We start from the raw sequence: 24,226 nt of genomic DNA on the forward strand, positions 1-24,226 counted from the left end.
CTCACCTAGTCCAGAGCCGCCTCCCTGGGCCCCTTTCTGCACCTCGATTCCCTATAGTCTGCTCCCAGGACCCAGAGGATTCTGATAAAACCTCAGTCAGATCGCGTCTCATGTTGCTCCTCTGCTCGAATTCCTCCCGGAGCTTTCACCTGGCCATGGGTATGGTCAACCCCCCCCCCCCGCGGCCCCCCCCCCCCCCCCCCCCCCGGCCGCACAAGCCTGCTCGCTGGCCCTCGGACCCGGGGCCTGCTGCCGCTGCCGACTGTCATTCCCTCACCCAGAATGCGCTCCCGCGGGGCCCGGGCCCCGCCACAGCCTCCCAGCTCTGCCCCGAGGCTGCTGTCCAGCTCTCCCCGGCCACGACCTGGCGGCAGCCCGGCGCCTCCCCTGGCTGCTTTGCTTTGCTCCGTAGAGCGGTTCGAGCTGAGCGACAGTCTATTTTCTTTGATCCCCGCGTCTGTCTCCCCCGCTGCAGGGAGCAAGCGGGCTCCAGGGAGCCCGGGCTTCTGTCCCCTTCACTGGGGCAGCCGCAGCGCAGACCTGACTCCAGAACCCAAGGCGGTACCTTCCCAGCGGCGACATTAACCTGCAGCAAAAATCGAACCCCGCCCCGGGCGTGGCTCAGGGGTTGAGCATCGACCCAGGATCCAGGCGATCGGGGTTCGATTCCCGGTCAGGGCACATGCCCGGGTTGTGGGCTCGGTCAATGGCTCTCTCATCATTGATGTTTCTCTCTCTCCCTCTCCTTTCCTCTGTCCGAGATCAATAAAGATATATTTAAAAAATAAAATAAAATCTAACCTCTATCGAGCGCCTGTATGTGCGGTAGGGAAAAAGCAGCTCCTGTACCTCGTGGTTACTTTTCCATCTATTTTCCTCAACAATCTATTATGCTCGTGTTATACGTAGGGAAACGGAGGCTCAGTCTGGCACGTGTAGGATGAAAGGGGACTCGCTTTTCTCATTCATTTAGTTATTCATTCAACAAACACCAACTGTCGACCCCCCGTGGAGGACGCCGGAGAACATTGGAGCGCCAAGGCAGACAGGGCCCCTGCCTTCAGGGAGCTGGGGAGTTGAGCTGGGTTCTTAGTGAACTGATAGGGTGGATTATACATAATAGGATTATGCATTAATAATTATTGATTATAATAAGTAAACCTCGGGGTGTTTTACTAGTGTCTGGGCTCCGGCCACCTCCCTCATTGGGTTGAAACCCCAGCGTCCGGGTGATCCCAGCGGGCGGGTCTCAGAGCGAGTCTCCACTGCAGCGCTTCTACTGGTCCCTAGAGGGCGCCGCGCCGCCCGAGGCTCCGCCCGAAGCGAAGCGCGGCAGGAGCGTGCGCAGGCGCAGGCGCAGGCGCAGGCGCAGGCGCAGGCGCAGAGTGGGACGGCTTGCGCAGGCGCAGGACCGGTATCGGGCGCGTGAGGAACGCTGATACCGGAAGTTCAAGTTTTCGCGGCGGTTATTGAGGTGAGGGGGGCGGGGCGGCTGCGCGGGGCGGCGGTGGCGGCGCCGGTCGCCGGTAGTTTGGGAGCGAGCTGAGGGGTCGGGGGCGATTCCGAGACGAGGAAACGTATTGGAGGAGGCCGAGGGTCCGGGGCAAGAGGATGGAGATGGAGCCTGAGCGTCCCTGAGAGAACCTGGGGCACGGGGAGACCCTAGACGGAAAGGCATGGAGGCACGAGAAGCCGCGAGAAACTGAGCGACCGAGAAACGGGGAGGTGGAGAGAGGAGGGAAGCTGAGAACTAGAGAGATCGAGGGCGAGAAGCTGATGGGTTCCACCGATAGGCCCGCAGAGACTCCGAGAGAAATGCGATCGCACCGGAACTTGGGAGATGGAAGATCATAGAGGGAACTAGCAAACGGTAGAGAAATAGAGGTTGTAAAATGGAGAAAGACAGTTGGACTTACAGAAAAAAAATCAGACTCAAAAATGGAAACAGTGGGAGCGAATTAGATAAATGAAGCGAGATATAGGACCAGAGACTAAGAAAAGGAAGAGAGATTCGGGTGGTGAGTCAGATGGACTGAGAGACAAGACTGAGACCCGAAGATAGGGCATCAGAGAGGAGAAAAATAGGGAAGCAAAGAAAACCTCTAAAAGCCACGGACCTAGGAAAGAAACCAAGAGATGGTCAGAGACACAGTGAAAGAGAATCTAGTAGACCCGGAAAATCTAAAACATAGCTTAAAGGTGTAGACTCCTTGAGAGCCATGGGGATGCTCTGTTGCGCCCACATGCACACATAGGCGGTTTAAAGTCGGAGAGGAATGTTCTCCATTTCATTCTGAGAACCACTGGTTAAAGGATCACAGTAGCCCTTCAAGGCCATTTCCTCCCCCTTCCTTCCTAGAATAGGAATTGCTTCGAAACTGTTCTTGCACTACCTAGTCCAGGTGTTTAAGAAGAAGTGATGTGCACTCCCCACGGGCTACTGCTTCTCTGGGAAACAACTCAGCCATTCACAAGTTCCTCAGCAGAAACCCGTATCTGGCTCTAACAACTCCCGGGGTTGGCCTGAGTTCTGCCTGAGACCACAGAGATCGAATCTCTGCGCTCTGTTCCATGAGGACCCTTGAGAGACTGAGGCAGAGAAGGTGAAAGCATCGCTAATACCATTATGAAGGCGAATTATCCCCTTTTGAGTGTAATTTTCTCCAGGTTATATGCCCCTGGTTCTTCTTGCTGTTTTCTCTGTGTTAGTCATTATTGGGAGAAAGCATTGGACTTGAATACTAGTTACTATTTAGCTTCTCTGTACCAGGCTAGGTGATAAACATTGCCATGTTTTGAGATGGGTATGGTCCCCATTTTTATAGATGAAAACATCCTCAGAGGAGTTAATTTGTTGATAGTCACACATCTTTGTAAATGATGAAGCTGAGATTCAAACCTGGATCTGACCGACTCCAAAGCCTTTACCATCAAAGGCTCTGAACACTTTTTAAGGTCATAAACCCCTTTAGGAGTCCAAGAGATAGATTTCCCTCCAGTAAATTGCACATACTAGGGTGTGCTCTTTATTAGTTAGGACTTACGCACTGAGAGTCAGAAACCTGACTGTTAGCAAAAAGACATTTTTTGTGTGTAGCAGGGAAGTGAGGGTTGGAGGAAACTAAGCCTCAAGCACTAAATGATGTTGCCAGGCTTCTCCCCAGCTCCTTTCACTTTTCTCGTAGTAGCTCAGTGGGTGCCTCATTCTGCCCACAAGCAGGCTTTTCTAGGATAAATATCTAGGAAAGGCTCATGTTCAAGAGCTATTACAAACAGCTCCCGGTTTATATCACCCTTGCTTACACACGGTAGATAAAATGAGAGCTTTTCTTTCCTAGTAACCCAGTATAAATTCCAGAAAAAGGCCCTGATTGGCCCTTCTTGGGTCATGTGTCCACTTCTCAAACCAGTCACTGGTTAAAGATCTGATTGCCAGGTCTTTGTGACTTGCCCAACCAATACGAGTTCTCTAACTTAAAGGCCATCAGAACCAGGTAGAATGCAGGAAGGGCAGCTCTCCAAAGGAAGGTATGTACTGCTATTCAGAAAAAGAAGGAAGGGCTGTGCCAGGCAGGCACAAACAATACATAACAGTGGTGAAATTGTGCACTTAATTTCAAAGGGCTCCCGGGTGTCCTGCAGCTCAGTAGGCCCCAGGTTAGACCCGCTGCCTTATTCTTCGCTCTACCACACCTCTCACGTGGTTTTGGTCAGGGAAGGGCCCCACAGCCCCAACCGCTGGGTGGACAGAGTTTGGAGCGTATCTGTCTCTTTCATGTGACCATGACCACCCGTGGGGCTCAGGGTGGTCCTGCTTCTTACTATCCCTTCTCCTAGCCCAGTGCTTACACCCCGCAGGCTTTCAGTAAATGTTTCTAAAATGAATGTCTTCTGATCTCTTCCCCCAAACATTCAGGGCCTGGAAACTCAGGATGAACTTGTGTCTATCCCAGAGATTGCAGCAGGAGCCATGAGGTGCCCTGTGTGTCACCAGCTTGACCCAGGTCCCTGGTCACTTATTCTGCCATTGCCTGCAGTGGGCCTGTCCCACGTGTGAGGAGGAAAATTAGCTCTTTGAAGAAAAAGTGGCTCCTTTTTGTAGGCGCCAACCTCACTGCAGGAGGTGGGGAATGGATGAGAATGTTTGGTCCGGGTCGTGAGAACTGAGGCCAATTTTGTGACAGTGTTGCGAGTAGGCCCAACATGCCTCCTCCCAGAACAAGGGAGGGCAGGGATCACCAGGACCGACACCGGCCTCCCAGGGAGGAGACCCCAGAGAAATGGGACTGGAATTGTGCAGACACCCGGCGTCTGTTCGAGGATGCCTTCTTCCAGGACGAGGATTACATCCGCCAGGGTTCTGAGGAGTGCCAGAAGTTCTGGGCCTTCTTCGAACGCTTACAGAGGTTCCAGCATCTCCAGACCTCCAGGAAGGAGGAGAGAGACCCTGGGCACCCCAAGCACAGCATCCCAGCACTGGCCGACCTACCTGGAGCTTACGACCCCCGTTACCGCATCAACCTGTCCGTCCTTGGCCCAGACACTCGGGGCTCTCGGGGGCTGGGCAGGCGCCTGCCCCCAGAGAGAGTGGCCGAGTTCCGCCGAGCCCTGTTGCACTACCTGGACTTTGGCCAAAAGCAGGCGTTTGGGCGGCTGGCCAAATTGCAGCGTGAGCGGGCGGCGCTTCCCATCGCCCAGTACGGGCACCGCATCCTGAAGACACTGAAGGAGCATCAGGTGGTGGTGGTGGCAGGTGACACGGGCTGTGGCAAGTCCACTCAGGTGCCCCAGTACCTGCTGGCCGCTGGCTTCAGTCACGTGGCATGCACGCAGCCCCGGCGAATCGCCTGCATCTCCCTGGCCAAGCGCGTTGGCTTTGAGAGCCTCAGTCAGTTTGGCTCACAGGTGAGTTGGAGCTGATAGGATTCCACTTTCTCCCTTGTGACCGTGGGGAATAAATTGCTTGCCCTTGGCAGTGTTGCTAAAGGTTACAGAAGTACTTACCCTTTGATCCAGCAGTGATTTTTCTAGACATTTATATACAGATTGGCCCGGATATGGTGCAGATGATGAAGACACTAACAGTACCTAGACCAGGCAGACCCCACTTTATTGCAGTTCGCCTTGTAGTGCGTCACAGATGTTGTTGTTGTTTTTTCAAATTGAAAGCAAGTCCCACCACCAGCAAAAAACTTAAAATTTGCTTTATTGCAATACTTACTTTATTGTGGTGGACTGGAACTGAACCGGCAGTATTTCTGAGGTATGCCTCTATAGCACTGTAACAGTGAAAAACATTTGGAAGTGTCCTAAAGATTCATCAGCCTTTTTTCTAGACAGCCATAAAAAAAAAAATAAAAAAATGAGGCCCTGGCTGGTTTGGCTCAGTGGTTAGAACATCAGCTAGTGCCAGGCTCAGGGTCGTCTCCTGACCACCACCCTCCACTCACCCCAGGTTGGCTACCAGATCCGCTTTGAGAGCACACGTTCAGCGGCCACCAAGATTGTGTTCCTGACAGTGGGGCTGCTCCTGAGGCAAATCCAGCGGGAGCCCAGCCTGCCCCAGTACCAGGTCCTGATCGTGGATGAAGTCCATGAGCGACACCTCCACAATGACTTCCTCCTGGGCGTCCTCCGGTGCCTGCTGCCCAAGCGGCCTGACCTCAAGGTCATCCTCATGTCGGCCACCATCAACATCTCACTCTTCTCCAGCTACTTCGGCAATGCCCCTGTGGTGCAGGTGCCCGGGAGGCTCTTCCCTATCACGGTCAGTGCTTTCCCCCTCCTCCCCATCCCCAGTCCTCCCACCTGGTCTCCGTCCCTTCTCTGTCTGCTGCTCTGCTTCCCATCCCTTCAATTAAGGATATTCTCTCTCTGTCTTTTTTAAAGCTGCTATTTCTGAGCATTTACACATGCCAGGCAGAGTGCTAAGTGCTTATTAGAGGAGACCCAAAAATGTAAAGGCTCAAATAACACTGAAGTTTATTTTTCTTATACAGCAGTCTGGCTGGTCCAGGCTGATGGGCACTCAGTTCTATGTGGTTATTCAGGGACCCAGGCTCGCTCTTTCTCATTGCTGTGCCGTCTCATAGGGCAGGGTTTCCTTAGACTCAGCATTGTTGACATTTTGTGCTGGATAATTATTAGTTGTGGGGCTGCTCTGTGTGTTGTGGCATCATTAGCAGTATTCCTTGCTTCTACCCACTAGATGCCAATAGCATCTTCCTCCCCCAGTTGTGATAACCAAATGTGTTTCCAGATGTTGCCAAATGTCCCCTGGGGGTCAACACCACAGCTGGTAAGAGTCCTAGGGAGTTGTCCTGGTCTGGATAGTAAGAGTTTATGGGAAAAGGGAAAGAGCTAAATTCCAGGGAAAGTCTGGTTTGTTTTGAAGTTGGACGTGACCTTACAGTTACTTCCATTTTCTCTCAGTGCCACCTAGCTACAAGGTAGGCTGGAAAATGTCATCTGTCTCTCTCTAGGCGACAGTGTCCCAGGGAAGATGAGCAGACTTTCTCTGTGTCTTTGGGCCAAGAATTGGTAACAGCTCTGAAGTTCCTGGCGCCAGGAAACTGCACTGTCCCTTGTGGTTTCTGGTTCTAAATGCCCATCATTCTGTCGTCTAGGCAGCCATAAAAAAAGAGTGATAGCATTTTCTGAGAAGAGATTTCTCGGGTTTTCATCCTGACTGCACCCCTTAAAATTTTGTTGTTGAAGTTATACTCCAAATGCAAAAGAATGTACATATGTGTATAGCTCAGTTAATTTTCACCAACTAAATGCCTGTATGGAGCCAGCACCTAGATGAAGACACATCAGACCTTGCTGGCACCCCAGAAGCCTTCCAGCTACCTTGATACTTTGCGATTTTATTGCATCTTCCTCAGATTGTCCTGCTGGAGTGCGCTGTCTGCTGTCTGAATGATTCCTTCTTCTCGGTCAGCATGTGGTGTCCCCGCCCTGTTGCTTGGAGCTGGAGTGACAGGGTGCGCTCATGCCCGGGGCTATCTCCTCACAGGTCGTGTACCAGCCGATTGAGGCGGAGCCCACAGGGTCCAAGTCGGAGAAGCTGGACCCGCGGCCCTTCCTGAGGGTGCTGGAGGCCATTGACAATAAGTACCCTCCTGAGGAGCGGGGCGACCTCCTCGTCTTCCTCAGTGGCATGGCGGAGATCAGCGCCGTGCTCGAGGCCGCCCAGACCTATGCCAGCCACACGCAGCGCTGGGTGGTGCTGCCGCTGCACAGTGCCCTCTCTGTGGCTGACCAGGACAAGGTACCATGTGCAGCCAAGCGGGGTGGGGTCTAGCTGTGTATGCCAGGGGAGGAGGAGGGGTTGGAGGGCTGTGGGCTGCAGGGGGGCTGCTCCCATCTTGTGGGTGGGGGAGCTTCCTGATGAGGTAGAAGGCGATGGAGCTTATCTGTGAAGGACAAGGAGGATTTGGAGCAGGAGGAGGAAGGCAGCCAGGCAGGGGACCAGCTGAGCAAAGGCATAGAGCCAGGAATCTGTAAGGACCCAGTATAGTGCCTGGGCTTTGTCCCAAGCGCACTGGGGAGCCATGGGAGGGTTCTGAACAAGGTGGGGCCAGTGCCAATTTGTGCTTCAGCAGATCCCTCTGCTGCATGTGAAGGAGAGATTGGAAGAAGTAGGTCTAGATGCCAGAGACCAAGGAGGAAGCTGGAGCAGCATCTGGGTGGGAAAGGAGTGGCCTGGACCAGGGTAGGGGAAGTGGGTTTGGGAAGGAGAGTGTGAAACCAGGAAACTTCCAAGGTGTTCAAATGTTCAGGTGTGTCTAACACGGGGAGGGGAGGACCCAGGCCAGCCTAGATTCCTGGTCCAGAATGAGGAGCCATCTCTGAGGTGGAGACTTGAGGAAAGGGTTTGATGGAAGGCACCGAGGCTAGTGTAGATATATGGGTGTGAGCCATCCAGGGGGTTTCCAGGAGGCCCCTGGACACACGGATCAGTAAGGGCTGAGTTAGCCTCTGATGTCACCTGCTTACTTTCCCCCAGGTATTTGATGTGGCCCCCCCTGGAGTCCGGAAATGCATCCTCTCTACCAACATCGCTGAGACCTCCGTCACTATTGATGGGATCCGCTTTGTAGTAGATTCTGGTAAGAGCTGCCCCCCTGCTACCCCAGGCACCTAGAGGGGAATGTCGGATTTGGAGATGTGCAGATGTAGCGAAAGAAATGCCAGACCAAAGCCTGGGAGTAGGTGGCATTTAGGGCTGTGGAGCAGTGGCACCATCTTAATCTCAGACATTCTAAGCTTGCTCTGCCTCAGGGCCTTTGCACTTACTTTTGGCTCTGCTGAGAGCTGTCTTTCTCCAGATGTCCACAGGGCTCACTCCTTCATCCCATTCCAGGGCCTGTGTGAATGTCTCCCCTTTAGAGGCCCACCTTATCCACTTGATCTGAGTGACCTCCCTGTACTCCTTCGCTCTTGCTTTCCTTGTGGGGCTTTATTTTTCTTCCTAGTATGGGCATCATGTCTTATATCTATTTATTGATTGCCTGTCTTCCCAATTAGACTGTTCTCTGGAAAGTCAGCAGAGCATAATGGTCAGGGGACACTGGAGGCAGCCTGGCCAGGTTCACTGCTGGCTGTGTGACCAGGGTCGTGTCACTGACACTCTGTGTGTTGGTTTGTTCATTTGTAAAATGGCATTAATGACAGTGCCTTCCTCAGGCTGTAAGGATTAAGTGAGTGATTACACTTAGGTACTTAGGATGGTACCTGGTACAGAGTGAATGCTCATAAATGTTAGCAGTTACCGTGTATTGAATTTGGGATGCCAGCGATAAAACACTCCATAAGTTTATGTACCATTAAGATTTTAAAATGCTGTTCATTAAACATGGACATGCTGTTGGTTTTAAAATACATCAGAGACAATACAATATGAAAAAAGGTTGGTCTTAGAATTGATGAAATATGGTATCTATTCAGCCCAACGAGACTAGGGATTTCATTTTGTTCATAGCTGTATCCCTAGTGCTGAGTACAGTGCCCAACACATAGTAGGTTCTTCATAATATTTGTTAGATGTCTGAATCTCTGAATAAACAAAGGCTTGAGAAAACAAATGAAAAGATGTGTGAATGAGGATATGAAAGATTGCATTAACAAAATGTGATGCCTGCTGTTGTGGCTCAGTGGTTGAGCATCAACCTAGGATCCAGGAGATCATAGTTCGATTCCTGGTCAAGGCACATGCTTGGGCTGTGGGCTCAATCCCCAGTATGGGGTGTGCAGGAAGCAGCTGATGTATGACTCTCTCATCATTGATGTTTTTATCTCTCTCTCGCCCTCTCCCTTCCTCTCTCTGAAATCAATAAAGACATATTTTAAAAAAAAGTCAGGGTAGGGCCTGAAATGAGCTGTGGGTCAGTGTTCATAGAATAGAGGAGAAAGAGAGGGTGTCTGTGGATGGAGGGCTGGGGAGAGGGCCAGGCGTGTGCAGGGCCCGCGCAGCTGCTGCACACAGATGCTAGTCCCTCCCTGTGCCCTCCTCACCCAGGGAAGGTGAAGGAGATGAGCTATGATCCTCAGGCCAAACTGCAGCGGCTGCAGGAGTTCTGGATCAGTCAGGCCAGTGCCGAGCAGCGGAAGGGCCGGGCGGGCCGCACGGGGCCCGGTGTCTGCTTCCGCCTCTATGCTGAATCAGACTATGATGCCTTCGCCCCCTACGCTGTCCCGGAGATTCGGAGGGTAGCCCTGGATGCGCTGGTACTACAGGTAAGGCAGGCGTAGGGAGGGGACTGGATCCTGAGTGCTGGTGCCATGGAGGAACTGGGAGGCATTTAGACAGGGTAAACCCCAGGGTTCAGGGCCAGGGAGATCTAGCTGGCCAGGCCACTGAGCGGCACTCCTCCCTCCCAAATGTCAGATCCCATGTTGAGGGGGAATTGTTCCCCAAAGCCACAGGATCACAGGGTTCCAGCTGAGGCTGTCAGGCTCTAGGCCTGCCTCTTGAATGCCATCTGGCTCTGGCAGTTGTGGGCATCACCTTCTTCTCCTTTACCAACTGCCTCCCTTTGTGGGTCTCATTTTTAAGGCCATGGAAACCTTTCCCGGAAGCCCTCTGGCCAATTTCCCAGCCTGTGTTGTCAGCAGAACTGGGTCATGTGTGTCCAGTCTATGACCTATAATTGTCTAGGGCGTGGCATTGCCAGATGCAATCACAGCCCTGATTCTCAGCCCCAGCTACACACTGGGATCACCTGGCGAGCTTAAAAAAACCCATACCCAATCCCTCACCCCGAGCTTTTAATTTTTTTTTTTTAATATATCTTTATTGATTTCAGAGAGAGGAAGGGAGAGGGAGAGAGAGAGATAGAAACATCAATGATGAGAGAGTCATTGATTGGGTGCCTCCTGCAGGCTCCCTGCTGGGGATTGAGCCTGCAACCCAGGCATGTGCCCTGACTGGGAATCGAACCGGGATCTCCTGGATCCTAGGTCGATGCTCAACCGCTGAGCCACACCTGGCTAGGCCAGAACTTTTAATTTAAAGGTCTTTTAATGGGTACTGTGCAATCCCCCAGTCAACATCAGGGGTTGGTGAACAGGGAGGAAGGTGGAATGGCTGATTCCTGGGGCTGAGCCCCTAGGCTCTCTGAGCTTTCTTTTGGCTCTCTCATAGTGACACGAGTTGCCATGCCAGGCCTGGTGATGGCCCTGTGTTTCACTTCATTCTCCCCACCACCCGCTGCCCCTCTGGCCTCTGAATTAATGGGGATTCTTTGTTCAAAAGTGAGAGATATGCAGCTCAAACTCTTGTAAGCAGGAAAGAGGATTTTATGGATTTGCATATCCATTATGGCGGGGTGGTCCTAGCTTAGGAACAGTTAAGGATTTCTCCATCTGCTGTGGATGGGCTAATTCCCAGGCAATGGAAGAGTAACCACAGCATTTCTGAGCATCTGTCCTGGCCCTTTAGCACAAAAGAGGATTCTGAGATTTCTCTTTCCCAGCTCCCGTTTACAAAGTCCTAGGGAAGGATTCTGATTGCTCCAGCTCAGTTCATGTGCTCATTCCTTAGTCAATTACTATGACCAGGGGCTGAGAAACCTCGGCTCATCCAGCTTAGATCATGTGCTTCCTCCATGGCCAGGGTCTGGGAGACGAGATGCTAGCCAGACAGACAATGGCCCTCCTCCGCTGCCTCTGTACAGTGGGCGTTAACATTGGGGCTTTTAAAGTATCACGAGTGGCCCATGTATCCCCCATTTCCCGGGGCTTCGGTTCTTATTCCAGATGAAGAGCATGAGCGTGGGAGACCCCCGAACTTTTCCCTTCATCGAGCCCCCACCACTAGCCAGCCTGGAAACGGCCATCCTCTACCTCCGGGACCAGGGGGCCCTGGACAGCTCAGAGGCCCTCACCCCCATCGGGTCCCTGCTGGCCCAGCTGCCTGTAGACGTCGTGATTGGTGAGGATCCCCTCCTTGGGGTGACCGCACAGGGCACTGGGTGGGTATGGGCCATTGCTTGACCTCTAGTGACTTGTGGGCAGGCCTCTTTCTTCTCCACACCCTGTTTGGTCATTCACACATCCTCTGTGCCCGGCACTGTCCTAGGCACCAGGGATACAGCAGAAAACAAACAGGGGCCTCTGCACAGCCTGTCCCCAGCTCTGACCTGGTGCTGCCCTTTGTGGTTGGTCGTAAGGGTTTCAAAACCTTTTTCTCTTACTCATTCTTTCGTCATTCCTGCCCCTCCTGAGCAGCTCACTGACTCACGCTGTTCATTTTGCCTGATTCGCCTGACTTGAGACATTCTATCTCTCCCGACAATTCACGGCCCACAGATTATTCACAGTAGAGCACAGGCACCCGGGGCACCATCTCTCAAGTACTACACTCAACAGAACCTTCTGCCTGTGTTAATACCGTTAAAGCCACCATCCCTGCAATACTCTCGGGCTTCAGCGCTGGCAGGAGTTGGAGACCACCATCTCTGAGGGCTGTGACATGGTTATTTTTGTTTGTTTTAGACGGAAACAGGGCTAGAGCCAGGAAAATCAGGTCTGGGAAGAAAACGTTCCCGTGAGCATTTCCTGTGTGCCAGTGACAGGCTTTATGGATCTTACTTATATCATTTCATTCTCACATAGTGCGGGTAGCATCTCTGGGCACCCCTGTTGTGCAGATTAGGAAACTGAGGTTTGGCAGGGGGTGGGGCATAGATCTGTGAGAGAGTCTGGATTTGACCAGGCATGTCATCTCCCATGGGACAGGAGTGTGGCACTCACTTTCCATAAGGAAATGAGGCTCAGAGAAAGACTATCATTCTCTCGCCCAGAGGCCTGCAGCAGGCCAAGCTGGGAGGCACTCCCCAGCCAGGATGACACTGTGGGTTCCCATGCTCTGCCCGACAGGAGACACAGATGACATAGTGCTGGGCGGTTCTGGGCCCCAATGGCTCAGTCAGTGGTTGGGCACTGTGAGCACATCACAGATGAAACAGCAGGTGGACGCCACTGTCACCCCCTTTCACAGATGGGGAAACCGGCAAGAGGGATGGAGGGACTGGCCCCTGAGCTCTGTCACCAGGACAGACTTGTTTTATAGCCCGCCTTTATGTTATGACGCTAGATATGTAACAGGAACTTTCTGGAAAGGCAGCCAAGGGGACCCGCGGAGCTGAGTCAGACACATGACATACAGGCACTGACCACAGGGCAGGCAGGAACAGCCTGAGCTGGGAAATGGTGTCTCACCATGTTGGGACCCTGTTCCTAGTGCTCTCCTTCCTTCTCTGTCCTTCCCTGGTCCCCTTCTTCCTGCCCTGCTCCTTCCTCCCCCTGGCCCCCCTGCCCTCTCCTGCCCTCCCCTGCCCCCCCCCCCCCCCCCCCCGCCTCGGCCTTGAATGAAATAAAGATGGCAGGGAAAAGTTCCTACTGACATAGGTGCAGAAGTCAGCACCTGCTGTGCCTAGCCCACCAGCTCACAGCTGGCCTAGGCGGTCACATCCTGGAGGGAGGGCGGAGACAATACCATGGCAGGTCAAAATGAGTGCCAGGAAGAAACGGAAAGCTGGGCCCATGACGGGGTGCTGACCGGAAAGGGAAAAACAGTCAGTGCTTACACAGTGCCCACCACATGCCTGCAGATGGGGAAACAGGCTTGCCCAAGGTCACATGACTGGAAAGCACAGTGTGTCCATCTGGCTCTGGAGGCCCTTTGTGAGCCGGAGGGAGGGAGGGAGGGAGGGGGATGGGAGAGGCTCAGCTCCATGTCCGCCCCCAGGGAAGATGCTGATCCTGGGCTCAGTGTTCCACCTGGCGGAGCCCATGCTCACCATCGCGGCCGCCCTCAGCGTCCAGTCACCCTTCACCCGCAGTGCCCAGAGCAACCCAGAATGTGCGACAGCGCGGCGGCCCCTGGAGAGTGACCTGGGCGATCCCTTCACGCTCTTCAATGTCTTCAACACCTGGGTGCAGGTGAGGCCGGCAGCAGCAGGGCCACCCTCACTGTCTTTCTGCACAGGGTCAGGGCCTCCCTGAGGCTGTGGCTCATCCCCAGCCCCAGCCCATGGACTCTCCCATTCTTGGGACCAGCACAGCAGAGCTCAGGCTTGAGGGGAACCTGGGTTCTAAAGTGCTGATTAAACCAGTGCCATCAGGAGAAAGTCCAGACTCCTAGGGTAGCACCTTTTTACCCCAAAACACATTCTCTGAGCCCCCACTGGGCCTTGCCCTGTGCTGGCAGTGCTGGGGACCGTGTGATAAGCAAAACCACCTGGCCCTGCCTTCCAGTGCAGGAAGTGAGACCCATCCCTAGGCAGTGCCCACCCAGAATGGGCTGCAATGGGAAGTGCATGGGGCTGAGAGAGCCTGGATGGGTGTCTGACCCATTGCGGTCTGGGAGGGCTTCCTGTAGGAAGGGGGCAGTGTGGCTGAGACCTGGAAGAAGGAAGAAAGCAGGTGTCATGGGGAAGCTGACAGGTCTCCCACCTGCCTTGCTTTCTCCCGGTGACTGGTGTTTAGGCCCATGCTTGGGTGATCTGGCTGGGAGGTCAGCTCCCTGCCCATCCTCCAGCTGGCCAGGCCCTGACACCTGTCTGCCTCTACCCAGGTGAAATCTGAACGGAGCAGAAACTCACGTAAGTGGTGCCGCCGCCGGGGCATAGAGGAGCACCGGCTGTATGAGATGGCCAATCTGCGGCGACAGTTTAAGGTGAGGCTCGGGACCGGGGGTGGGGGCCAGCCCCACCCAGGCAGACAGGGAGTCCAGCATGGAGGGGAGGCAGAGTGAGTGTACCCCTGAGCACAGCTCTTCCCTTCTCTGCCAGAGTGAGCAGGGTCCCGTGTTACACCCACTTCCCCTACCATCTGAGGACCAGGTATGGGGGTGGAAATCCAGGAGGGCTACTAGGGGTGGAGTACAGGGCTAGTGGTCATGTGCCCCGTCCTCACAAAGAACCTTCCCCTCTGGAGCAGGGGTGCTAAGCTGGCCTCGCACTCGCTCGGGCTGAGTGCTGGGAAGCAGCGTAGGGCAATGGTTGGAGGCACCAAATCTGGAGCCAGATGTCCCAACAGCAAATCCCAGCTCTGCCATTTGTTAGCAGTGCTACCCTGGGTGAGTTGCTGTGTCTCTCTGGGCCTCAGCTTGGCCTCTGAGGCTGGGGAAGTAATAATAGCACCTGCCTTGGAGACCTGTGAGGACCAAGCGAGTTAGTACAGGAGAGCCCGCAGGTGGTCTCACACCAGTGTTTGCAGTTTTATTGGTATTGTTATTATGTGGTTCTGCACCTTGCTTGTGGCATTAATATCCTGTGGCCATCTTTCCATTTGAGAACAAGAAGATCTGCTACATACTTCTCAGTGGAGGTGTGTGTGCCACAGAATGAAAATAAAATGCAAGTGTCCCTGGGAGACTTGCATTCCCTTTGGTAGCAGATGGAAAGATTGAGGCTCAGAGTGGGCAGTCACCTGACCAAGGCCATCCAGGCAATTTTAGGGGTCCTCGTGTTGGGGACTCATGATGTCCTGACTTTCTAGAACCTTGGTTCAACCTTTGGTGGGTTCCAGACACTGAGGAACTAACAAAAGGTGGGGGTTCTTCTCTCTCTCCCCCCCCCCACTATCCTACATCCTTTATTGGTTGGAGCTCAGTGAGAAACAGGGTCCAATCCAGTGGGGTCACTGGAACTGTTTACAAAGGTGCAGGTGGGTGAAGGGCAGGGCGTCTCCAATGTGCATCAGAATCCTGGAGGGTCTGTTAAATCTAGGTTCCCAGTCACCCCACCCCAAGATTCTGAGTCAGTTTTCTGGGATGGGGCCTAGGACTTGGCATTTTGACAAGTTCCCACGTCCCAGACGCTGCTGCTGGTGGGAGGACCACACTCTGAGGAAACCACAGGGGTTGGGACAGGTTGGAGCATAACTGGAGCCGTGACAGGAGCCCCGGGAAGACCCTGGGTGATAATTGCTGGCCCTTCTCCTTCCTCAGTCTCCCTCCTTTCCCCAGCCCCGGCTTCATTGGCCAACAGCAGTGACAGTGCTTTTTCATGGAGAGGTCATGGTCATCTATGCCCACACCTCACAAAGGTTGTCCTTATGAGCATTTTGGCCCCCAGCAGCCCTAGCGGGGAGGTACTGGGAATGTCCCCTTTTCCGCGTGAGGAAAATTGTGACTCAGAAGGGTGATACCGCTTGCCAGCAAGTGAACGGTGTCTGGGTCCAGAGCCTGCCCGCTCAGCCTGCCCTGTGTCCCTCACTTGGGCCCCATCTGTCCCCAGGAGCTGTTGGAGGACCACGGGCTGCTGGCAGGGGCCCAGGCCCCGAAGCTGGGGGACAGCTACAGTCGGCTGCAGCAGCGCCGCGAGCGCCGGGAGCTGTACCAGCTGAAGCGGCAGCATGAAGAGGGTGGCGGGCGCAGGCGCAAGGTGCTGCGGCTGCAGGAGGAGGAGGGCGGTCGCTCCAGCGACGAGGACCAGGCCACAGCCTCCCGGGGGGCCAGCGACAGTGTGGACATCCAGGTGGGCACCATGTGGCTGTCTGGGGTCTGGGGTGGAGTTTCCCAGAGTGAAGACAAGACCCTGTCATGGGCTTTGAGGGGACACGGCCCCACCCTCACTTCGGGAGACAGGTTTCTGTGGACAGGACGTGGCCCCAGCTGTCTGCAGAGCCCCTTGGGCCCTGACATTCTAGTGTAAGCTCCTTGGGACCCCCTCTCTCCCCATGTTCCCACCAGGATGTGAAATTTAAGCTGCGGCACAACCTGGAGCAGCTGCAGGCGGCTGCCAGCTCGGCCCAGGCCCTGTCCCGGGACCAGATGGCCCTGCTCAGGCTGGTGCTGGGCCGGGGCCTCTATCCTCAGTTCGCCATCCCAGACCAGTTCAACAGCGGCCGCAAGGACTCGGACCAGGTGGGCCTCCTTCCCGCTCCCAGTCCCCGTGTATTTTGTCATCAGCACACCGTCCCAGTGCCTGCTCTGTGCTGGGGACATGGCCTTGACTGAAACAGCCCTGGCCCTGCCTTCATGGGGCTCACAGTCCCGCGGGGGGGAGGGGGGGGTTGGGGGGGAGGGGCAAACCTATTCCCGGGGAGATGACCCAGAGTGGTTGGGGTTGGGATGGAGAGTGGGGTGTGTGTGTGTGTGTGTGTGTGTGTGTGTGTGTGTGTGTGCGCGCGTTGGAACACAGAGGGGCTCTGACCAGCCTGGGAGGGTCAGGCAGGGCTTCCTGAAGGAGGGGACTTCTGAGCTGAGACAGGAGGGGGGAACTTGGCCCAAAGGGTGGAGGAAAAGCATTGTGGGCAATGGGAAGAGCATGTCCAGGGGCCTTTGTCACTTGGCGATGCCTTGTCCTCTCCAGATTTTCCACACCCAGGCCAAGCAGGGCACGGTGCTGCATCCCACCTGTGTCTTCGCCAGCAGCCCCGAAGTGCTGCACCCGCAGGAGCAGGAGGCCAGGGGCGGTGAAGGGAGCCGAGGTACGGAGAGCCAAGTGGGGAGAGAAGCCCTCACCCGCTGAGGTTGCCCCTCCATCCCTGCACACACTCGGCCTTTGCTGGGGTGGGACCTGCAGCCTGGGAGGTCCCAGGAGCCACACCTGGCTGGGTGTCCTTGGCAGTTCACCTCCGCGCTGAGCTTCACCCTCCTTGGTTGGCGTGGGTGGACCTCTCAGCACAGTGGCCGTTCCCAAGGACTGAGTTCTTAGCCTGTCCCTCCTGTGAGCTGTGAACTCCTGCCCTGGGCCTCTCCCAGCCCTTGCGGACCTGGAAGGCAGAGTTCAGGCAGTGGATCCAGCCTACCTGCTTGTTGAATCCAGGCCACAAAAGCTGCCTCCCTGAGCCACTGCATGCAGGCCAGGCGGGTCCCAGCCCCAGCGACCCCTCGGGAGGTTCCTGCCTCTGTGCTCCCAGGGGGCCGCCCGCCTGCAGCCTGACTGCTAGTTGTGTGCTCTGAGCTTGAGGACACCGCTCACTTTTCTCCTTGTTTGTAAAAAGGAACACATTATACTCAAGTAGTAAATATTAACTCAGAAAGATAAGGTTTGTAATTTTAAACATCAAGGATAGATTTGGAAACTTTTTTTTTTAACTGCTGTGAATTGCTAGTCAGTTTACCATCTTCCCGTTACACTGTTTTCCCCTTTTATTTTTTAATTTTGAAAATTTCTACATATCCTCCAAGTGGACAAGCCTTCACCAGCTATTGCAATTGCTGTCCTTGTTTTTTCTGACCCTATACTTTTTCTTCCTTTTTGCCGGAACTTTTAAAATCGTATTTCAGGCTTCAGATCACTAGTAATAATAATAATAATTACTGTTTTTTAGCATCACCACAATGCTGTTCTCATTCCTAACAAAATTAACAATATTTCTCAATATTACCGAATAGCCAGAGTCATAGTCATTATGACAAAGTATTTAAAACTAAGTCTCAGATGTTTTATCGTTGCCTGCATGTGAGCATGTTCTCTGTATGGATGGGCAAACGGCCTGGGGGAACAGGCAGACACCGGGGGACGGATGGTTGTAGGGGTACAAGTGGGAGATCGGTGGGCAGGGTGGGCCCAAGCTGTCCTGTTGATCCTTTCAGATGACAAGGACAAGATGAGCAGCAAGCACCAGCTCCTCACCTTTGTCTCCCTGCTGGAGACCAGCAAACCATACCTGGTGAGCTGTGTCCGCATCCCTGCCCTCCAGGTGGGTCCCTGACAACTCCCAGGTGTGGTGACTGTCCCCAGGGCAGGAGGCACCTTCCCCGGCTGGCTGCAGGCATTAGCCGCAGACTGTTAAACCAGCCCCAGGCCCTGCTTTCCTGGAGCTGGCATGTAGCCGGGAGGACGGAAAACAGCAGTAAACATAGGACAGCACTAAATGAGATGTTAGAGGGTGACAAGTGTCCCAGGAAATTAGAATAGAGTGAGAAGGTTAGGAGGGGTGCGGTGAGGGTGAGGGTAGGGGACAGGTTGTAGCATGAAACAAGGCGATCTGGGTGGGCCTTGTTGAGAAGGTACAGTTGAGCAAAGACCTGAAGGGAGGGAGGAGCCACAGGAATCTCTGGGAGAAGAGTGTCGAGCAGCAAGTGCAAAGGCTCTGAGGCACATGCAAGCCTGGCTCACATAGGAAACAGCTGGAGCAGTCAGTCGGTGAGGGGAAGAATTACTGGAGATGAGATCAGGGGGAGAGGAGGCAAGGAGGCAGGTGAGGCTTGAGGGCCCCCCCCCAAGGGTTCGGAGCACAGCTGGGACATGGTCTGACTAGGGGAGGGGCAGAAGCAGGGAGCCCAGCGAGGAGGCTGGACATGGGTGGAAGCCAAGGATGTGCTCAGATTGCAGATATACTTGTGTATGTGCCTGTAGCCAGAGAGCGTTTTTGTAGCTGCCACACCATGTGGCTCACTGCATGCTGCCCTAGAGTTCTAGGACTGGCCATATTCTCACTATAGAGACTCTGGGGGAGTCGGGGCAGGGGGCATGCCACTTGCCTAAGCCATAGAGTGAGCAAGCAGCCAAGCCAAAGTGCCAGGGCCACAGGCTGCGGATGTCCCATTACCAGGACCCCCTTGCTTCGACCCCAAGGCATGTCGAGGGAAAAGAGAAACCTTTAGGCTCCCCAAACTCAGATTTTGTTGCTACTGTGATTTCCATTGAGCTCTAAGCTGCTCAGTTATACTCATTCGCTCATTCATTGAGCACTTACCTTGCACCAGGCACTAATTACTTGTCTAGGTGCTGGGGGTGTGGTCATGACCAGATGTGACAAAACTTCCTGTGTTCGTGGGGCTCACACATGAGTGGGGGAGGCAGATGGTGAAACACAGATAAAGATAAAGGATTCAGCCAGATGCTCGTGTCAGTGCTGGGAAGAGGGGAGGGAGCGGGGCCAGGGGCAGAGCAGTGGCCATCAGCAGGACCTCCGGGGGGACATGAAGATTTGCAAGTTGAGATGCTGCCTGGGAGTGCAGCCTCCCCTCTTCCCCCTGCACAGTTTGCTTGTGGTGGAGGATTTTAAACATACACAAAAGTAGACGGAATGCATGTTGAACCCTCCTGTTTCCTCACCCAGCCCCCAAAACATCGACCTGTGGCCAGTCCTGCCCCATCCAGTCCCCCTGCCCCGTCCCCATAGAATTTTTCCCAACATAGTGTGATAGTTTTCAAACAGAAAAGTTGAAAGATGTGTATGGTGAGGACTCATATCCTCACTCCCAAGATCCATCAGGTGACATTCGTCTTCTGCTGGATGACATACCTGTCCTCTCTCCACTCACCCCCCATTTCAATAGGTGGGTTTTCTTTTTAATTTCTGATGCATTTCAAAGTTGCTGACATCAGTGCCCTTCACCCTCTAACACTCCAGCATGCATCCCATTAACTGGTGCCCACTATTTCTATATTTGAGGGTAAAATGTAGAGTTAGGGACATCATTTGATGAGGGTTGACAAAGGCGTACGTGCCTGTAACCCCAGCCTGTGAAGATGTCGACTCCCTCAGCTGTCTGCCCCCAGCACAGTAATGCCGACCTTCCTTCTTAGGATGCACTCTGTTTTACTGTAGCCTTTGTTAGTCTGTCTCTCCAAGTGGAATGTCAGCTCCGTGGGGGCAGGGACTCAGTCTGTCTTGTTCACAGTTGTATCTCCAGCACCTGGAAGAGTGCCTGGCACAGAGTAGACGTGTGGCAGATGTTTGTTAGTGGGGGTAGATGGATGGATGGGTGGGGGTGGATGGATACATTGGATAGACAGGTAGATGGATGGACAGGTGGATGGATGGACAGGTGGAGGGATAGACAGATGGTTGGGCAGGTGGATGAATGAATGAGTGAGTGGGCAGGAGCCCAGCCAGGTGGCGGCCCCTCTAAGATGGCATCCTGCCCCTTGCCCACTGCCTGTTTTCTGCCCCCTCTCTTCCAGTCCCTCCTGCTGTTCAGTCGGTCCCTGGACACCAATGGTGACTGCTCGCGCCTGGTGGCTGATGGCTGGCTGGAGCTCCAGCTTGCGGATAGTGAAAGTGCCGTCCGGCTCCTCGCGGCCTCCCTGCGGCTCCGTGCCCGCTGGGAAAGTGCCCTGGACCGGCAACTGGCCCATCAAGCCCGTCGGGGGCAGCTGGGGAAAGAAGAGGAAGAGGAGGAGGAGGAAGGGGCTCCTGTCAACCGCCAGGAGGTGGTGGCCCTGAGCAGAGAGCTGCTGCAGTTCACAGCATCCAAGGTACCCAACGCCTGGGTACCTGCGTCATCGTTGGCCAGAGGGGGCGTCCACCACAGGAACGAAGGCTCAAGATGGCTCTGGCCCAGCTTCCAGTTCACTTAGTGTGCACACATTTGGGGGTTTTCAAACCAGGAAGGTGATGACAAGCCCAAGGTCACACAGCTCGTAAGGGTTGGATCCAGGATCTGGCCCCAGTGCCTGGCTCCAGAGACCACACTGTTAACCGTGTAGCCCTCATTCGGCAGATGGTTACCCTGCATTACAGTTAGGGATGCAGGATGTGAGAGGGGAGCTGTACGCTGTCTACTCATGGGGAACAGACAGATTTGGAGAGAGCAGATTGGAAACCAATCCCCCCACTTCTTCAGTGGGAATTGAGAATTGATCCTGATTTTACTAGGTGTGGCAGGGATAGGGGAGAAGGTTGCAATCCAGGATGACTTCCTGGAGGAGTGGAGGGACCCAGTGAACCAGGGAAAGAGGAATAGGCTGACATGCTGGGGGAAGGAAGGGCAAGGTGGCCAGACTTAAAGGTCAGACTCACTGTCTGGATGTGGTCCCACAAGTGGCAGGGAGCAGGGGAGGGGCCTGGGAAAGGCAGTTAAGATGGGGGCTGGGGCATCTGGGCATGTTTTAGACAAGACTCTGGTCATGAGTGTCTGAAACCATCTGGTGATTGGCATAAGCAATTGGCCCCCATAACTGAAAAATCCAGGGATGGACTTCAGACACAGCTGGATCCTGGTGCTCTGATAGTGTCTCCTAGAGTCTATCTCCCGTCTCTCTTTCCTTAGGTCCCCTACAGCCTCCGGCGGCTCACAGGACTAGAAGCCCAGAACCTCTATGTGGGACCCCAGACCATCACAACTACCCCCAGTCTCCCCGGCCTCTTTGGCAGCTCTGCCCTTTCCCCCCACCCCACCAAAGGGGGCTATGCAGTCACTGACTTCCTCACCTATAACTGCCTCACGGTGAGCATGGACCCCATCTTGACCCCTCACCCTACTGCCCCTGAGAGTGGGATTTTGGGGAGCCCCCCAACCACATTTCAACCTAGTCCAGGCATGCAGGTCAGGATGGGGCCTGCCAGCCCTGAGGGGTTCCCGGAAGGGACCTAGGATGACTGTTGGGGGGCAGGGGCTAAGCCCTGATACAGTCCTCCCGCTGCAGAGTGACACGGATCTATACAGTGACTGTCTCCGTACTTTCTGGACCTGCCCCCACTGTGGCTTGCACATGCCCCTCACGCCCTTGGAGCGCATCGCCCACGAGAACACCTGCCCCAAGGCACCGCAGGACGGTCCCCCAGGTAAGGACGTGGCTGTGGGGGCTGGGGCATCTGTCCATCCTATGATTGTTCCTGTGTATCTGAGCATTCACTGGACACTGGGGACTCAACCCTCTGGTCTTGGCCAGTGCAACACACTGGCTTTGTCACAGAGACCTGGAGCCTGGGTCAGGGAGGGCCTGGAGGGCTACCACTTTCATTACTTGCAGTCTGTCTTTCTGTGGTCTGTGGTCCGTGTTTCTCTCTGTCTCTCTGGCTGTGTCTCTTGTTCTTTTATGTCCTGCAGCCATCTCAACCTTGGCCGCACCAACTCTGCTGTTAGCCAGGGGATGCAGGCCCAACACAGTGCCTGCTGCAGTGCTCAGACCCCACCTGGGGCTCTCTGTGTCTGTCTTTCAGTCTCTGTCTCTCCCTGGGACACAGACTAAAGACTTGCCTCTAGGAAGGCTTCCTGGAGGAGGCAGAGCCAGATTCCCCAAAGGCTGGGAGAACCTGAGCCCCTCGGGTAACCGGGATTTGGGTGGGGTGAGAGCTGGCAGCGGAGCAATGCCCTCAGCCTCCCTTCTTTTCTCTCAGGGGCTGAGGAAGCCCTCCCCGAGCCCCAGCAGAAGACGTCTGCCCTGCAGAGGCCGTACCACTGCGAAGCCTGTCAGAAAGACTTTCTGTTCACGCCCACGGAGGTGCTGCGCCACCGGAGGCAGCACGTGTGAGCCCAGCCGAGTGGGAAGCCCAGGGCAGGGTCATGGACTCCACCCTTTAAATGGGTGGATTTTACGATCTGTGAATTACATCTCAATAAAGCTGTTATGAAACAAACACCTTCTATGGCTCCCCAGCACCCTCTGGAGGGCACCCAGGCTCACTGCCTGCCCCACATTCTGATGCATGTGAGCTGGATGATCCACAGTCACATTGCCATGGACACTCCATTCACAAGAGGCTACAAAACCACACAGAGAGGCACTGCCATGGACACATACAGGGAGGCACCAGTTATAAAAACCCACTTTGCCACACAATCCAACTCAGACACACGTAGCAATGCCCAGAGTCTCCAAGTCACAGACACACACCCTCCACCAAGGCACAATGTGACAGCCAGCCAGGGACCCAAACAATTCTCAGGACACACCCACCCCATTCAGTAACAGGTGCGGCTGTGGACACACTCCTGGCAGCGTCCACAGCCCGACGGTCCTCCCCACAGCAGCACCCTGACCTCAGCATCCTAAGTCCGCAGCCACAGCAGCCACACAATGGTCACACACACAAGGATCCCAAGGTGGCCTGGCCCTGCAGCCGCTGTTGGGGTTCCCCACCCCCCCTGCTGGGGCCGCCTGTCCTACTCAGCAACAACTACCCACTTCACAGGCTGTCCCAGGACTCACTGGTTTCTCACCCCAGGAAGTGGGGGAAGTATTTTTAGTTACAATTAACCTCCTGCCCAATTTCCCTCCTCCCCGAGGCACATCCAATTGGTTTAATTAGAATTAAGTGAGAGGCATTTCCAGTCACCGGGAGGTGGGGGAGGAGGGAAGAGGGGAGCTGCCCCTCCCCCACTCGCCAGCATCCCATTCAGGGTGGGTCAGGCAGGCAGATGCTGCGTGAATGCCCCGCCTCCCTGTGAAGTAGACCTCTGGCCTGGGCCCAGCCCTGCCCCCTCCCCATAACTCATCCCCACATGCCTTCAAAGGGAGGGTGTTGGAAGTCCTTCCTGCTGTCTATCCCTCACCTGTCCCACTTCAGTCCTGGGGAATTTGGGGAGATAAACACTAACCACAGTCACCAAAACAATAACCTAGAAACTAGTTCGTTAAGTTCTTTAAAAATCATGGTCTTAGATTCTATTTTTTTAAAAATCCTCACCTGAGGATGTGTTTTTTCAAATTGATTTTAGAGGAAGAGAGAGGTGGAGAGAGAGGGAAACATTGATCCGTTGCCTCCCCTACTCACCCGGACTGCGCCCTGACCGGGGATCGAACCCGCAACCTTTTGTTGTACCAGACGACACTCCACCCAACTGAGCCACCCAGCCAGGGCTAGCGTCAATTTTTTAAAACAAGAGGCTGTTGATCAGAATGGTTAGCCCACAGGCTCCAGACCTGCCAGGCCATCTTGGTTGAAATGGAGAACCACACTCTCCAGCTGTGTGACCCTACACGAGCGACCTCACCTCTCTGGGCCTTGGTTTTCTTCTCTGGGAACTGGGGACAGTGATGGTCCCACCTCCTAGGACTTGCTGGTGGGTTTATGGGGTTCGTAGGATAAA

The 24,226-nt window shown here is 54.5% G+C and overlaps 1 protein-coding gene across 1 annotated transcript; it reads left to right on the forward strand.

The window, feature by feature from the left end:
- Positions 1-1,416: 1,416 nt before the first annotated feature.
- DHX34 (DExH-box helicase 34) lies at positions 1,417-22,765 on the forward strand. Its single transcript, XM_087826796.1, has 17 exons — positions 1,417-1,474; positions 3,917-4,905; positions 5,456-5,767; positions 7,019-7,273; positions 8,012-8,114; positions 9,524-9,741; positions 11,263-11,437; positions 13,256-13,449; positions 14,084-14,185; positions 15,750-15,989; positions 16,205-16,378; positions 16,827-16,944; positions 18,056-18,162; positions 20,376-20,669; positions 21,464-21,640; positions 21,840-21,978; positions 22,534-22,765. Exons 2-17 carry the CDS (start codon positions 4,204-4,206, stop codon positions 22,665-22,667), a joined length of 3,444 nt encoding a protein of 1,147 aa, XP_087682922.1. The 5' UTR covers positions 1,417-1,474; positions 3,917-4,203; the 3' UTR covers positions 22,668-22,765.
- Positions 22,766-24,226: the final 1,461 nt, after the last annotated feature.

Source organism: Miniopterus natalensis, chromosome 18 (genome assembly GCF_054644295.1).
Source record: "Miniopterus natalensis isolate mMinNat1 chromosome 18, mMinNat1.hap1, whole genome shotgun sequence".
NCBI lineage: Eukaryota > Metazoa > Chordata > Mammalia > Chiroptera > Miniopteridae > Miniopterus > Miniopterus natalensis.